At 40.9% G+C, this 15,805-nt stretch overlaps 2 protein-coding genes across 3 annotated transcripts in view; one reads left to right on the top strand and one right to left on the bottom strand.

Annotated features, from left to right (window-relative positions):
* nfatc3a (nuclear factor of activated T cells 3a) overlaps positions 1–7,126 on the bottom strand; it is a 52,761-nt gene extending 45,635 nt beyond the window's left edge. Inside the window, exon 1 of one of the 2 annotated variants that reach the window (XM_052062836.1) lies at positions 6,502–7,126. In XM_052062836.1, the coding sequence (XP_051918796.1) occupies positions 6,502–6,592 (91 nt within the window). In that variant the 5' untranslated portion in view covers positions 6,593–7,126. Of the gene's footprint in view, positions 1–1,349; positions 2,205–6,501 lie in introns of those variants that run through there. The other variant, XM_052062838.1, reaches the window with a different exon arrangement.
* Positions 7,127–13,062: 5,936 nt separating this feature from the next.
* Positions 13,063–15,511, top strand: ddx28 (DEAD (Asp-Glu-Ala-Asp) box polypeptide 28). The gene is made up of 2 exons (XM_052062875.1): positions 13,063–14,666; positions 14,983–15,511. The coding sequence occupies exons 1-2, from the start codon at positions 13,396–13,398 to the stop codon at positions 15,380–15,382; spliced, it is 1,671 nt and encodes a 556-aa protein (XP_051918835.1). The 5' UTR covers positions 13,063–13,395; the 3' UTR covers positions 15,383–15,511.
* The last annotated feature ends 294 nt before the right edge of the window (positions 15,512–15,805 follow it).

The raw sequence follows: 15,805 nt of genomic DNA, 5'->3' as shown, positions 1-15,805 counted from the left end.
CGCAGATGGAATGCGGACCATCATCCTGTGATAATTTTACTGGTGCGCCACACAATCGAAGAATGGCAAATGAAATTTACTCTTACTATGGACACTTCATCATTTTCTTATCAAGGGAAACGATCCCCATATTGGCCTAATCATTGGAGACTGGCGGTAAAGATGACGCGACTGGTTGGGGGACTGAGATATATCTTGAAAGGATTTCCTAAAAGAATTCAGATTCAAACTGCTGTAATCCTCATGCCCCGCAGTACAAAGAGAACAGTCGGGGGGGAGAAACAAATGAAAGGAGATACAGGAGTTAAACAGCTTTCTCTCTGGTGTAATGCAGCCTCTGATATGTTGATACAGCCCGGCCAGCAGTAGCTTCAGTTACACTAAATTTAAACTAGACGGATGCCTCACATAGTTAGTCATGCCTCGCCCGCAAGGAAACAAACGTCGCATTCATCACAAAGAGTGCTGAGACCCCCTAAGTTCAGCAAGGTTAGGGGGGACCCACGTGGTGGTCTGCGGCCACATGTTGACCTTGCTCATGACTGTCTGACCACCGACCTCTTTGCCTCCATTTCCATTGAAATTAGAAGGTAAAAGTCGATTTTAAAATTCATGCAGCTTCCCTCGTCTTTAAACTGTAATTATTATTTTTTTATCTGTACCGGTTTGTTAGATTCTCAGTCATACGCGTTATGGTCATATGCAAAAAGTGCACAGAAGTACTTCTTGGTCTTGAAATTTTGAGTGGAGGGAATGTGGTGAAATTCTACATTTGGGTTGGCGAGAGCGGCGGGGGAAGTAAATCTTTATAGAGGAGAGTGTTGTGGATACAGTTGAAATATCTCCGAGCGAGAGTGATGGATTAATTCAAAATGTCTGGTTGAGAAATTCTAGATGTGTGACAATGGGGATAAGTGTCAGAAAAATTAAACCATTACGAGAGAGAGTTGGGTTAGGGTCAGCTATTTGAGCGTGGAAGAATTCCATGAGTGGTGGAGAGAGAGAGAGAGAGGCAGACAAACTTACGAAAGTCTTACCGAAGAAGTGAAACTACCTGTCATCCAACTGTGATAGATTTCAACAGTATGGGAGCATCACAAAATTCAAAATTGTCGCCACATTAACAAAAATACATTGCAGTTTAATTCATAATTCATCCGTGGCAGGAATGGCGAACACAAATTGTCGACCTGTTGTTTACGTGCTCATGTATAGACCTCATGAGCTTGTACTTGCACGGTTTGAGTCATTGCTACCACCCCTCAATATTTTAGCCTACACACGTACAGACGCACACGCACACAGACTCACACACCTGGCTTCAAGTGTGGGAGTGCCGAGACACTCACCTGGAGATGTGGCGCACAGCATTCTTCTCCACCTCTCCTCGTTAAGCTCACGAAGTGTCCAAGCAGTAAGAAAAAAAAATGGCTGTGGACGTGTTAGGGCGAGACAGATCCTACCACACTGAATATGATCGTGTCACCAGAAACTGACGTCTGCCCTGTGTCGCTCTCTTTTGGGAGCTCAAAATAGTTCACCACGAGAGCGATGTAATTTCAGTCATTCGGTCTTTCCCCCCCGAATGAGGACTGCGAGGGAATGGGTTCAGAAGAGCCGACGATCAATAACAGAAATCCAGTGTCTGGAGGAATCGTTCAATTCAAATGCCATCAAGTTCAATATTCAAGGAAATTTCTTGTGTCATGATACTGCTGCTTTGTCAGCATGCCAACTATAGTCATGTTAAAAATTATTATTGAAATAGCATTTGACCACAGGGCACAAAGTAAAATGCTTATCAATTTACTGTGTAGCTTTCTATGTTTATGTTGGCATACCAACTGTTCACATGCTAGCATTCAACTTATCTCAGCAGGCTTTAGCCCATCACATGACTACAAGAGATTAACTCTACTTTTTGTCCATCACTGGTGGCTACCGGGCATAGATGACAATATTTTATATCGCAATAATCAAAGGCTCAAAATAAGCGGTTTCTCCTCACGGAGATTTTCATTTTGCACCTCAAACAAGAGTAAAACTGAGAGTCACATATTTTGTCCAATAAGTCATGCGTCCCAAAGAAGCTTTGCTGGGCTGAGCGTACGACACCGACATGCAGGTAGCTGCACCAGCTAGCCAATGAGCTTCGGTTGGCTACTAATGCAGCTAAACACATTGCGGAGTCACTCCTAAGTCAGTAATCATAACAAAATGATTGGCAAAGTTAAACAGGACCAAAACCAAAAACAGAAAATGTATTACCGGTACCTTACACTCTAAAAACAATTGGGTAAAAAAATAACCCAATTCGGATTTTTTAAAAATGGACCAATTCAATACCTCCATTTTACCCAACTGTCAAAAATCAGGTTCTTTTGTAGAAAGCAACCCAAAAAAACCCCAGAAAGTTGCGTCAAATTGACCCAAGCAGTTGATCGTTCATGTATTTCAGACCCAAGTTAATTTATTTTTGACCAAAAAAAATCTCAATGTCTCCATAGGGCTTCATCTGATTTACAAAATTCCTGTTGCCTTTTACTCTGATTTTTGTGGGCTTTCCAAATGATACTTTGCATTTTGACAGATTTTCATTTTTTGCAATCCTGTCATGTTGCTGATGACAGTGGTGCAAAAAAATCATGTAACTTCTCGTTCATTCTTCTTATTCTTCAGAATAAAACAAAGGAAAATCACAAAATCCTCTGATGTGCTCTTAACTCTTTCCCAAATAATGTGATGGAAGGTTTGTTTTCATGGAAACAACTAAACTGTCAGCGCGTCCTTATTTTCATTTCAGTGTACTGCCATTATCTTCCAGATATTTTATTGGGGCTATACAATGAATCCTTCTGTTTTGTCTTTCCTTTCATTTTTTTTTCTCCATATAAATGTTCCTACTTACAGCAAAGTTCTAATTAGTCTGGTTCAAGGGTGGCTCTACTTAGCCCATTCCCATGCAATTTCTGGGAAAATCCCCACCTGTAGAATTTGCCTGAGCATCTAAATAATAGCGCTGACATACTTCAATTTCCCCTCGTATGTCGTTTCCTGAGCAACAAACAACACACAAAGAGCATTATAAAGAAAAGGTAGAAAGACGTATAATTAGACAAGGAGGAGCAGGATGGAAAAAGCAAAAGCAGAGGCTTCTGGCTTTTTCTCGGAAATGTTCACTATTACTCAGATTTGAATTCACATTTATGTCTTGCGTGTTTACTTATGGAAGTAGAAAAGCAGCATAACAGCCGTGACTTGAAATGATGGTGAAAGTGACATCCTGAGCAAATAAGACAAAAAAATGGAACTCAACCACTATCAAAGGATTAACTCTCCGGTGTTTTTCTGTTTTATGTGACAAGTGTTCCGAAACAAGGAGCTCGGAGAAGAACTACAATATGCACCGGAAGTTACAGATTTTAACAGAAAGTTTCCAAGTACTATACTTTTGTCGAGTGTTTGTGAGTGTTTCATGTCAGGATAGGTGCAGATGATCACCAGTAGCCATGTTCGATGACGAAGCAGAAGCAGTATATTTAGAGCTGTTACTGCTTTTATTTTGATACGTTTCGACTTCTTGTATTATTTTTTCTCTTTGGCTTGATAGGACACGCATTGAAGGTTTTTCTAGACAAAGGACTATAATTTCGATATATACGACTGCGGTCATGTTTTTGAGACCATGTCTTCGTCTAATTTGACAAGAAATGGGGAGTCACGATGTAGACTGCTATGTTAGTGTCTCACACTATACGCTGACTGGATTGGTTGACTTTATTTTACACAATCAGTGACGTGACTAGAATTTTGTATGCTTTTTTTCCCAGATTCATAATAGATGGTAAACAATTGCTGGATGGCCTTTAATAAGGTTACTGTTACTTATATTAACATTCCCTGTACAACTAATGCATGATTTTATAAGAATTTGGACTCTGGAATGAGTACAGTATCCCAAATAATTTATCGTTGGTCTCAATGGGAAAGGTTTTGAACCACCATCACAGAACACACATTGTTCAATTTTGGAAAATTAACTTTTTTTTTAACTAGTGTAACAATACCCTTTTTTTGAACTTCTGGCAGCGTAACCTCAGTATTTTGACAAGACGGAAATTCCAAATGGTGTCATGACAAGTGATGGAAGAAAAAAGCGCTTTGTAGAGACCTGTTCGAAACAAAGTAGAAGTTCACCAGCTTGTTACGAAAAAAATAAATCAAATAAAGTACCAAACAAGCCGTGACATGAGTGTTGCCTTCAGAGAAAGGAGAAAAGAGTGTGACACTCCCTCCTAACCGTGATCCTGCTTTTACGCTCCGCTTATTCATTTAGACAGGATGCCCCCCACCACACACTCCCACCCCAACAACCCCCTCTCCCTTTTTTGGCCACACCATCCAAACATGATTAAACTCACTATTCTAACTACAGCGCATAATTCAAAGTGGTGTATTTACCCCCTTGAGCCATTACCAGTTCAAACAATTCTAACCAGGGAAAACGGATTTAAGCTTGCAGCATCCACGAATATATTCCAAAGTTTAAGAAATATAAACAGTGTCAGCATTCATTGTTGCTCCTGGTTTGGAGTCAATGACCGAACCGATAAGCATCTAAATACAGTGTGATTGAAGAGAGTAAAAAAAAAAAGTATCGACCAGTTTATGAAAATGCAGGATTTGACGCAATCATGACTCAAATAACAGATCACACCGAATGTACCGGTAAGTATGCTTAAAATGTGTTGTTTTTAAATAGCTGCAAGCATGCCTCATTTGGGAGTATTCTACATGTACTGTGCAAAACGTCCGACACCTATTCACATCCTCTTTGAAGCAACTCGGGGTTTTATTATTAAAGCTGTTTTTTTTAAAATTATTATTATTTGGCTATCGACCTTGATTTATGAAGCTATAACAAAAAGATAAAAAAGCGACAGGCCACTTAAAATGGTCAGGATGAAGACTATTTGTCAGGTTTTACTTTGTTCATAAAATTTGTAAAAAAAAAAAAATGTTTCTTGAGTCAAAATCATTGACGCGTGACATGTCTCAATATTGTGCAAGGCATCAAAAGGACCTATTTTTTGGGCCTAATCAACATGCGTTCCACACTGCATCAAGCGCATTTAGACAGAGACATTTATTGTTTTAAAGAAAATAAAGAGCGACTGACTTCTTTTATCAGTCGTATGGCACAAATGAATAATAAAAAGCATGATGCATGAAGTTGACTGTCTTCAGTGTGCCTCTCGATCTGCTTTTTTTAATGCTGCAGTGAGTAATTTCTTTTTTTTTTTTTTTAGAATTTTTGTATGGCTTTAATTATGCAGCAGTTCTTTGTACACCGTTAAGAATGTTACTTAATTTTTTTTTAAAGGGCTGCTAGTATGATAGTGACAGTTTTGACACTTAATCCAAATGTATGCGTGTCAGAAATGTTTTGGTGTCACTAAAGATATTTCAGATACAATTGAAGTATTTTTACACTTGTTCCTAGCCTTCTCTGCTAAAACCTTTATGCACTCCTGGAAGGATTCTTACAGAATCCTCCACAGCTAGTGTTGTCATTCATGTCTTCATAACGAGTCCCCTTGATGACCTTTTTGAGCTTGTAAAAGAGGAGAAAAACAGAGCCAGGTGAAGGGTGTCTTGATGAAGTTGTTCCTACACAACTATGTCCTTATCTGCCAGGAACTGTTGGATGCTCAGGATACTATGAGCAACGAAGTAGTCCTGCCACAACTCACACTTCTCCTCACACACCAAACGAAGCAAACACAGCAGGATCGTTTTGCAGACATGCTTGTTGATCATCTGGCCCACACAAAACTCACGGTAGTGTTTACTTTCAACTACTGTATATCTTTTGTGACACCAGTCAAGGGACTTTTCTGACACACCTTGTGCTGCAGTTAAACTCATAGGGATCAGTTGACTATGGGGTCGAATAATTGTTATTTCAATTAGTAAAATTGTTCTGAAACATGGACAAATTGAACTGATTGGGACAGAACCTAACTAGACTTATCGTATACAAATGATTAATAGCACAATTTATAGTATTTAATAATGCACTAAAACCCTGTACGGTGTGTGTAATTATTTATAATGCCAAATTATCAGTAAGTAGTAAGTAATGAGTAGTACACGTGACAATTACATTGTGGTTATTTCTGTGATTTCAGTAAACCTGTTCTTGTTTATAGCTCTATTACAGTACTGTAGTAAGATCTTAAAAGCAAAGCAAACATCACTAAACTTTTTTTTCTGGCTATAACACTTCTATTACCAGTTAGCATGTCGGGCTAATGACAGCTGCTGTTATTCTCTGGCAGGCGGCCATAGAAAAGTGATGTGTAAACATTTGACTTTCTCAAGCACAACTAACGAGGTTAAATGTACAGAGGTTAAGTAGCGAATAGAAAGCCAAGTTTAAAAAAAAAACGGGGGTTGAGTATGAATGGAGGAATCGGAGCACCGGGCAAGCGTACTGACCTGCGGGGCCCAACTGCTGCTGCTGTCCGTCCTCCCCGAAGATGAGTCGGAAGTCGAGCTCCTCATTACCGGGGCAGTTTGCCGTCGTCATCGGGTTTGACAGCTCGGCTCACTAGTCTCTGAAACCCCCCCACGCCGCCGCTCGACCGTCGAAACAGGTTTACGCTTTCCGAAAACGTCGCAACATTTACCGAGTGGCACGACGCCGCCGCTGAACTTCAACTTTGCTTCATTTGGCGCTTGAATCACGCAGTCAAAGTGTCCTTCGTTACTTCCACAAATCCAAAACAGTCTTCTAATTTTGCCAAAAACAACATTTAACCTCTGAAAAAGACGCCGTGTATGCCACTCTGTCTCCAAACAAACAAAAAGAGTTGTCTCCCGGTCGTGTTTGACTGTTCGTCGTAATGTCAGCGAACGGTCGGGTAATTTGTAGCCCGGTTTTGCTGCCTCTGCGCCGGCCTGACTTGTGTGTTTCTCTCGCCCTGTGGAGCTCCGATCCCAACTTTTACTAACCCCGCGTGACAAGGCACTTCCAGCTGTGATGTCAGCAGACACAACACACACTCACACGCGCACGCTTTCACACACGCACGCGCGCGTCCGCGCCACACGAACACGTACGCGCGCGCGCTTGTTGCTGTGTACGACTGCTATGCCAACTCTTGAAAATGGATCACACTGGTCAACACAACAGGAAATTTGAATCAGATGCCTTTAAGTGCCCCTAAATGTATTTCTGGATCGGATTAAAAATGTCTCAGCAAATCAAGAGCTTTTTTTTTAAAGTTTGATTTATAAAAGTTTGTGCAATACGACTTTACCATGCATTGTCATTTATAACGATGAAAAAAAACACCTGTTGATGAACGTAACCCTCATTCATAAGTATTACCAACTATATTTCGCATATTCTTATTCTTATTTTTCTTCTTCTTCTTCTTATGATTATTATTATTATTATTATTATTATTATTGTTGTTGTTTTTATTATGAAAACCTGAAGTGCAAAGAGAAAAACGAGGACAGATTCGGTATCAGCGCAAAAAAATAAATAAAAAGTTTACTTTAATCTCCAATGAAGACAAATATTGTAAAACTTACAATTACATTTTAATTACTGTAGTTTAACGTACCCCAAAAAATCTACTTAAAAAATATGATCCAAAATATATTGCTGTCCATTGGTAATCCTTCACTGATGTAATTTAATTAACAACCAGCACGTTTTGATATATTGTTCACATTTTTGCTGTTAAAACAGCCAGTGTAATTACTTTTCATCAGGGTTGGACAACTTTGTGCCCAAGGGCCACATTTGATTTTTAAAGCAGATGCACAGATGAACCAAGTCATTCCAACTAATAAGGATTAAGAAAAATAATCATTAAAAAAGATAGATAGATAGATAGATAGATAGATAGATAGATAGATAGATAGATAGATAGATAGATAGATAGATAGATAGATAGATAGATAGATAGATAGATAGATAGATAGATAGATAGATAGATAGATAGATAGATAGATAGATAGATAGATAGATAGATAGATAGATAGATAGATAGATAGATAGATAGATAGATAGATAGATAGATAGATAGATAGATAGATAGATAGATAGATTGATTGATTGACTCCTTTGTAGCCCTTGTGTTTGCATCATACCCATCAGTCTCTTCAAGTACAGGTTAATCTTCACTGGGGGATCCGGCGGCCATACACGCATGCACATACTCACAGAGGCAAATGCACTGTAAAGCTCTAATGAGTTGTTTCGAGGCCTTAAACATCGGCGTGTGTGTTGTTTTATGCATCACTGTGTAAATGTGAGTCATGTTTGCATTTGATCAAGAGGTCTGCTGCTATCAGATAAGCTCTGCAACAAAGCTTTAAAGCTATTTCAGGCAGTCATAAAAATATAATGATTGAAGGGTGACGTAGTAACTTTCAATAGGGTTAATTAAGGTGGTCCAGTGTTGATTTAAAATAAAACAACTTAATTTTGCAGGACAAAAAAGTATAAAGAATACTATCCTAAAGTATCAGGCCTCTACTAGTTTTGTTTCCATTTTCTTCAATCTTTTAGAGCATTAATTTTGACACTTACTGTATATCCAGTTAAACCCAATTTCCACACAACATTGTCTATGGATGGCGGATGAAAAAAGGAAGCAAATTGTATCAATTCAGATAAAGGATGCATGGACAGAGGAATATATATTTTATGTATTTACCAATTGTGTCACAATGACACAAATGCAATCTGTTCATCTCCCTCCTGTCTGTCCATAAACATCCATAAACCAGGAAGTAGATAAACTCATGAATATTTGGACCAACAGACTTTTTATTTCTTTATTTTTTACGTTTATCAACACTTGAACCCAGGCTGTAGGGTGCGTTCTTCTGAGTGATATTCTAGTCATTATGACATTGCTAAAATAAACCACCCAATGAATTTCGACACGACAGTACATGTTTCACTAGTTGCCTATTTTTCAGTTGAAAAATACAACATTGCATCATTTCCAAACTCTCACTTGAGGCAAGATGCATGCGTAGTAGACAGCAGCCGCTTATTTGTGACACCGTTGCCAGATGCATGTGGGCGTTCAGCGCACAGAAGACATCTGAAAGCATCAATATCACATTTCCTGTGGTCTTTTATTTTCATGCAAAAACATCATCATAACCGGTGCTCATGTACAGTCTATGTGTGAGCTTCTTGAATTGTTCGCAAATCCTGCAAAACTCTTTGAATTATTGACACTTGCATTTGTACTTGTTGAGAGGCCATCTTTTAGTAATACTTTTCAATAGAGGTATAGTAGACTCCATCCATGTTATAAATTTATAGTTGATAGCAATGTCCAAAATCAGAAATCCTCACCAGTGTTTACAAACCTACCCAAATATTTTTGCATGGCTTTCCTCTGAGTCGCTGATATTTAGCTGTACATGCAATATTTTTGAGAATTGCTTCACATGTACTCTCTTGCAGATGTGAAAATGGTACAGTCCGAACCAAGCCTTGTTGCACAAACTGATGAAGCCTGTTCAGATGAGATGAGAAACATCTAAGAGAACCAGACTAGTTTAGGCGCAAGTGATTCAGTGCCAAGAATGAAATGTCCTGTATGAATGACAATATTCATCGGCATTAGTGTTGCATTTGTCTATACAAACTCATGTATTCAATGTATGAACGAAAAAAATACTGGAATACTTTGCTTTCAGGTGAATCCTGAACTAATTTAGTTCTATAAGCACTGCTTCAAAGATCTACTTTACGTATACTGTATATTGGATTTTTTCAAGTCAAACTTTTACTGCATAAATAAAAAATAAAAAAAGTTTGAATATTTTGCCTTCTAGTGGATCACCAAATTTATTTTTAATTCTAACAGCACCCTTTCTAGGAACTGTTTCACATCTGTGTGCAATGGGGTCGACTAAGTACTGTCACCCGTGGAAAGCTAGTCAAACCCACGCAGGCCGAAAGGAAACATCTAATACATTATTCTTCATGTTTTGGTGGAAATACATTTTGTATTTTTAGCTTTATTTACTTTTTTTTTAAACACTGCTGTTATTCTGAACATAACTGCACACACCCACCCACCCACACATACACATGCACACACACACAACACACACACACACACACACATTCACACACACACATCATCAAATAATGAAAAATGTATGTCTAATTTATAATATTTTTGTATCCTACTTTGTGACAATCACTTGACAGGGCTTGAACTTTCTCCTCTGCGTACACACCCTAGTCACATTTCAATTATACCTGCACCTGTTATCGTCATCTTCAGATGACCTTTAAAAGGAGAAGATAACAAAGGCAATTTGTGTGGGAGGCTGTCGATGTGGTTTTTTCTTCTTGACGAAAAACACAAGCAAGCTGCATCATTTCCCCATCTCACACAATTTTTTCGGGTGCGCTTTTGAGGCGTCACTCTCCTTTCAAGGATTTGCACTCACACACACGGTACAGAAAAGCAAACGTACGCACCTACGCAACAGGTGTTGCTAAATGTCAAGAAATATCAAGTTACATGCAGTGCTGTATTAGAATGTGGACCGAAGCAGACTCACCGAGGCAATAAAGCATGGGGAAATTGATTTGTGGAAGACGTCTAACAGAGTGCAGAGAAGGGTTTCACTCAATCTAGAAATGTGGTCCCTCGGACCCTCACAGAATCCATACAGATGAAAAGACGTACAGTATATTCCCGCAATGTTAACATATTTTTCATCATATATGATGAAGAACACAGTAGGTGTGAATTTAAGTAAATGTGAACCCCCCAAGGACTCATGAGCTCTTTGGGAAACCCCTCCATCCCTCCACTTTCTTTGTCACATATGCTCAGCAAGGTCAATGGTGAGCTGCAACTTATCCCGGATGACTTTGGGTGGGAGGTGGGAGTGTATCCTTGGCTTGTCACCACTCAATCGCAGGGACCACACAGGCAAACAAGGATCCACACTAACATTCACACCTAAGGACGAGTTAGAATCTTTAGTGAAACGAAACATGCATACTTTATTTTAATTTAGGAGGAAGTCAGAGAACCCGATGAAAACCCACGCAAGCAGGGGGAAGACATGCAAACTCTAAACTATGAGGTTGGAGCATGGATTCAACCCCCAAACCTCAGAATTGTAGGAACCATTCATACACCGTACCATCTTTTATAAAATATATCTGTTTAATATTTGTAAATATCATCATTGATATTTTGTCAAACGCTGTGAAAAAAAAAACTTACGGGTTATTTGGAGAGAGCAAATTTCGATTCTGCTATTGAATACAGGGACATACAGTAAGTGCACTGTAGAGTTGTTGGTTTGTGCTTCCCCTTAGTGGTCAGATGGTGAAATTGTTTGACGAGCAGGCTGAAGGCCCGGAAACGTGATCATTCAAACATCAGCAGATACACCGTGTATGTCATGAGTGTGATCAAGAGTTTTTCTTGTTGGCGTCCAGATTCCAACAGCTACAACATTAATTTGCGACATACTTGATGATACTGATAATCAATGACCGGCACTGAGTTCATTCAGCAGACGAGCTTGTGCACAATCAATTCTACAACAGCCAGCAGCACATAAACGTGATGACTGAAACATGTTGATGAACACATTCAGGAGAGTAACTTCCTTTTTGGACCCCTTTCTCTGGATACAAAAGGGAGATTAGTGACCCGTTATGATTTTAAATGCCCAATGGCACAGCAGCAACACTGGATTATCCCCCCAGGAATCCTAGGACAGGCGCACAATAACAACCCGACTTTGATGCTTTAATTAGTCGCGAAACAAAGTTAATAAAAGTTGACTTTAGAATGTTCTCATTACAAAACTGCAGAGTCACTGCATGCCTGTCCACAGTTTATTGATGATTTTTTTTACATTACTGTACGGTTTAAGAGTTGTTGGTTCGCTTTATTAATATTGAAAACAAACAAACAAAACACAGCATTGCTGGGATAGGTGGAGCCTATCCCATTTGACTTTGGGTGAGAGGTGGTGTACTCCCTGGACTGGTCGCCATTCAAACACTTATACTGTACTAGCTGGTTCGCCGCCCTCCGGGCGGCTCATCAGCTAGTTCCTGCGGAAGGCTGGTAAGGTGGGCCTTCGGCCCACAAAAGTGTTGTTGCTTGGTTCAACTTTTTGTTCATCTTCATTGCTTATCGCGAAAATAAAGAGATGTTTAGCTCTACTAAATAACTAACAATATCATTGCAATGCTTGTGGGTAGACAACATTTTTTCGCTAAGATGCCCGCGCGATCGTAGTGAGCCACTGCCTGAGCGGCGCAGTGGCGGCGCGCAGCGGCGCGGTGAAGTAGGTACGTTTTGAAAAGGGACGGAAGGACAGACCGCCTGCGGGACGACGCGCAATATATATATACTGTAGATCAGTGGTCACCAACATGGTGCCCGCGGGCACCAGGTAGCCCGTGAAGACCACTTGAGTAGCCCGCCAGTGCCTGGACATTGTGATTTGCTAGTAGAAATTATGATTTAAAAATGCAAACATTGGCAGTACTGTGAGACATTTCGAAACACGATCAAAGTCTGACAATTTAAATCATCAAGTATTAAAAATAACACATCCTCATATTATTGAAGGTATTTTGGACAAATATGTTATTTCAGACGTGTATCAATTTGGTAGCCCTTCACACAATCGGTACACATGAAGTTGCTCTCACCCTCAAAAATGTTGGTGAAACCTGCTGTAGATAGATAGACACGCATTGTGAATTGTGTTGTGAGTGGTTGCTGTTGTTTTATGTTGTTACTGTATTTAGTTCTTTGTAGTTAAGAGAGGAACATGACTCGAGTAAAACATATTAAGCAAAGAACTGCTGAATTCAAAGCAAATAGACTTTAGTTTGTGTGATTTTATGTGCTCGAAATGTTATTGTCTCACCTAAAAATTGATTTTTACAAAATTTAAAATAATTAATTCCAACTGTGTTTAGTGTTAAAGCGTGACTCTTTTTTAATTACAGATACGTGATTTATAGTTAGTTTTACATTCAAAGTTAAATTATTCTTTTTTTCTTCTGCGTTTTTAACCTTCTCAAATCATTTTTTTCAAAGAGAAGGTATGTCATGAACGTCATCAACCCGCGCCCTTCCACGTCGTCATCAACAATCGTCAAGATATCCATGGTAGTCTCGTTTAGTTTTTTAATGGCGTTTCGGAAGCACATTGCCTTTGCTTTTTGGATTAATTGATTAATATTCCCCGGTGGATTCACCGCCTTGTTTTATTTGGTAGGTCCATGTTTTAGTCACACTTCTTCGTTGCAAACTTTTTAGCTGCGAGCAGGGTCGAGTTGACGTTACTAGAATGTGGTCTCTGAAGGCCGGCAACTCGGCACTTGCTTCTTCTAGAATTTACAAGACTAAAATAAACAGATTCTCGACCGATCATGTTTATTTTTCGGTCCGCGCGGCCTCTCCGGAAGAGATCCCCGTCATTCGCGTCCCTTGCTCCATACAGAATCGCTTTGAGAATGTGAAGCAAACCCGGAGTAGGAACAACATCAACACCAGCAAAGCTGGTAAGCTTCTCATACAGAGCAGAAACGCTAGTTTGAACCAGTCTGTAGGATACACGCACGCTAAGTTTGACGAGCCTCTACTCTGCTCCAAAGGATGGAAGCATAAAAAGTCATTCGGGGATTATTTCACCGTCAACAACATCAAATCTGTGGCGCCTTTTGTGTCTCAAAGCGGTCAGGAGGAGGATATTAAAAAGCCAGTGAAGACCTTCCATAAACTGCACATCTCCAGTGAGCTGGTGGAGACTTTGGAACGCTTAAACATCACTCATCCCACCACCGTGCAGCTACAGACAATCCCCAAGGTGATGAGGGGTCACAACGTCCTGTGTGCAGGGGAGACAGGAAGTGGGAAGACGCTGAGTTATCTGCTGCCAATTGTGCACAAGTTGCACTTGGATGAAGAGATTTATGAGGATGGGTCTCGTAAAATCCACACTGTGGTTGTGGTTCCCTCCAGGGAGCTGGCTGAACAGGTGGCGTCTGTGTCCAGGAGCCTGTGTGCCCCATTGGGCAAGGTGACGAGGACGGTAGGAGGCGGGCGGGGCGTGGGGCACATTAAGGGGGTCTTCAAGCAAGGGATTCCTGACATTTTAGTAGCCACTCCTGGCGCTCTTGTCAAAGCCCTGCGGAGACGTTGCTTGGATTTAAGCCATCTTCGCTTCCTGGTCGTGGATGAAGCGGACACTATGTTTGACCCGAGCTTTGCCGACATGCTGGAGGACATTTTGCGGCACACCGAAGTCGCCCGCAACCCGGGCGAGACGCAAGGCCCCGCACGTAAGGCCCAACTGCTGGTGGTGGGGGCCACCTTCCCTGGCGGGGTCGGCGATGTCCTCAGCCGGGTGACGGATCTCGGCAACATGGTTGTTATCAAGAGCAAGATGCTGCACTTCCTTATGCCGCACGTGAAGCAGACCTTCCTCAAGGTGAGAGGGCAGGATAAAGTCCTTGAGCTCAACCATTATCTGAAACGGCTCCAGCAGGAACATGGAGCATCAGGAGGGAACGCCGTCCTTGTGTTCTGCAACAAGGCCTCCACCGTCAACTGGCTGGGGTATGTCATTGAAAATCTGATCTATTATAGCACGACTTATTTCACTTTTCCTTAGCCTTCGATAGTGAACCACTGGAAAGATGCAATTGGCTGAATTAGAACTGGAATTACTAACCACTGTGCTCTGGCACTTTAGTGTGCCATGAAAGATTGAATGTGCTGCGGAAAATCCGATGTAATTGATTTGATAGTATCGTGGACCATAGAGGATGAAATCCCTGAATTATATATAAATACTGTGCAGGTTATTTTATCTTTGAAGATTTATTTCAGGTATTCTTGATCTCAGGGTGAGTCTTTTTATTTTCCACAACAGGTACTCCCTGGACGAGATGGGGGTGCCACATGCTCGCCTCCAAGGAGAGATGCCGGCTGTGGTTCGTGCGGGCATCTTCCACCGTTTCCAGAAAGGCACGACCGAAGTTCTCCTCTGCACCGACGTCGCCTCGCGAGGCCTGGACACGTCCCGGGTCCGCCTGGTGGTCAACTATGACTTCCCGGAGTCGCACACGGACTACATCCACAGGGCGGGTCGGGTGGGAAGGGCCGGGGGGTGTGACGGTGGCCAGGTACTAAGCTTCGTCACACACCCATGGGAGGTGGACCTTGTGCAAAAGATCGAGATGGCGGCACGGAGGAGAACTAGTTTGCCTGGTATGGAGTCTGAGATACGCGAGCCAAAACCTATCCTAAATGAGACCGAAGAGTTGAGGTGATGGACATAACTCTTGGACATACCAAACCATACTCTCTTAATAATGCAACAAATATCCACCTAATTGTTTTCCATTACGGTCGTTAATTTATGATGGTGAAAAATCCCCAAATAAATGTTTCTTCCCCTATGATGATGCCGCACTGTGTGTACTTAACCACTAGATGGTAGCATTTGTCTGACTTCCGATTGTTCAGTGGACAAAAAAGATTAGGTCAAAGAACATCCTCGCATTTTTGTTTTTTAATAAAAGAAGCGACTCTACCAGGGTCATTATTTGATGCTTATTTTTAGGGTGTGTTGTGCATTGCAGTGGTTTCTACATTCTTGCTTCAGAATCACCTCTCATGCTGCTAATTATACACGTCTCCATTTTCAATGGGCACAGGCCCGAACCTGAAACCTAGACTTGATGTGGTGCGTG

The sequence above is a fragment of the Hippocampus zosterae genome, chromosome 4 (genome assembly GCF_025434085.1).
Source record: "Hippocampus zosterae strain Florida chromosome 4, ASM2543408v3, whole genome shotgun sequence".
Classification (NCBI taxonomy): domain Eukaryota; kingdom Metazoa; phylum Chordata; class Actinopteri; order Syngnathiformes; family Syngnathidae; genus Hippocampus; species Hippocampus zosterae.
Note: the sequence above shows the minus strand (reverse complement) of the source record. Positions and strands in the feature narration are given on the sequence as shown.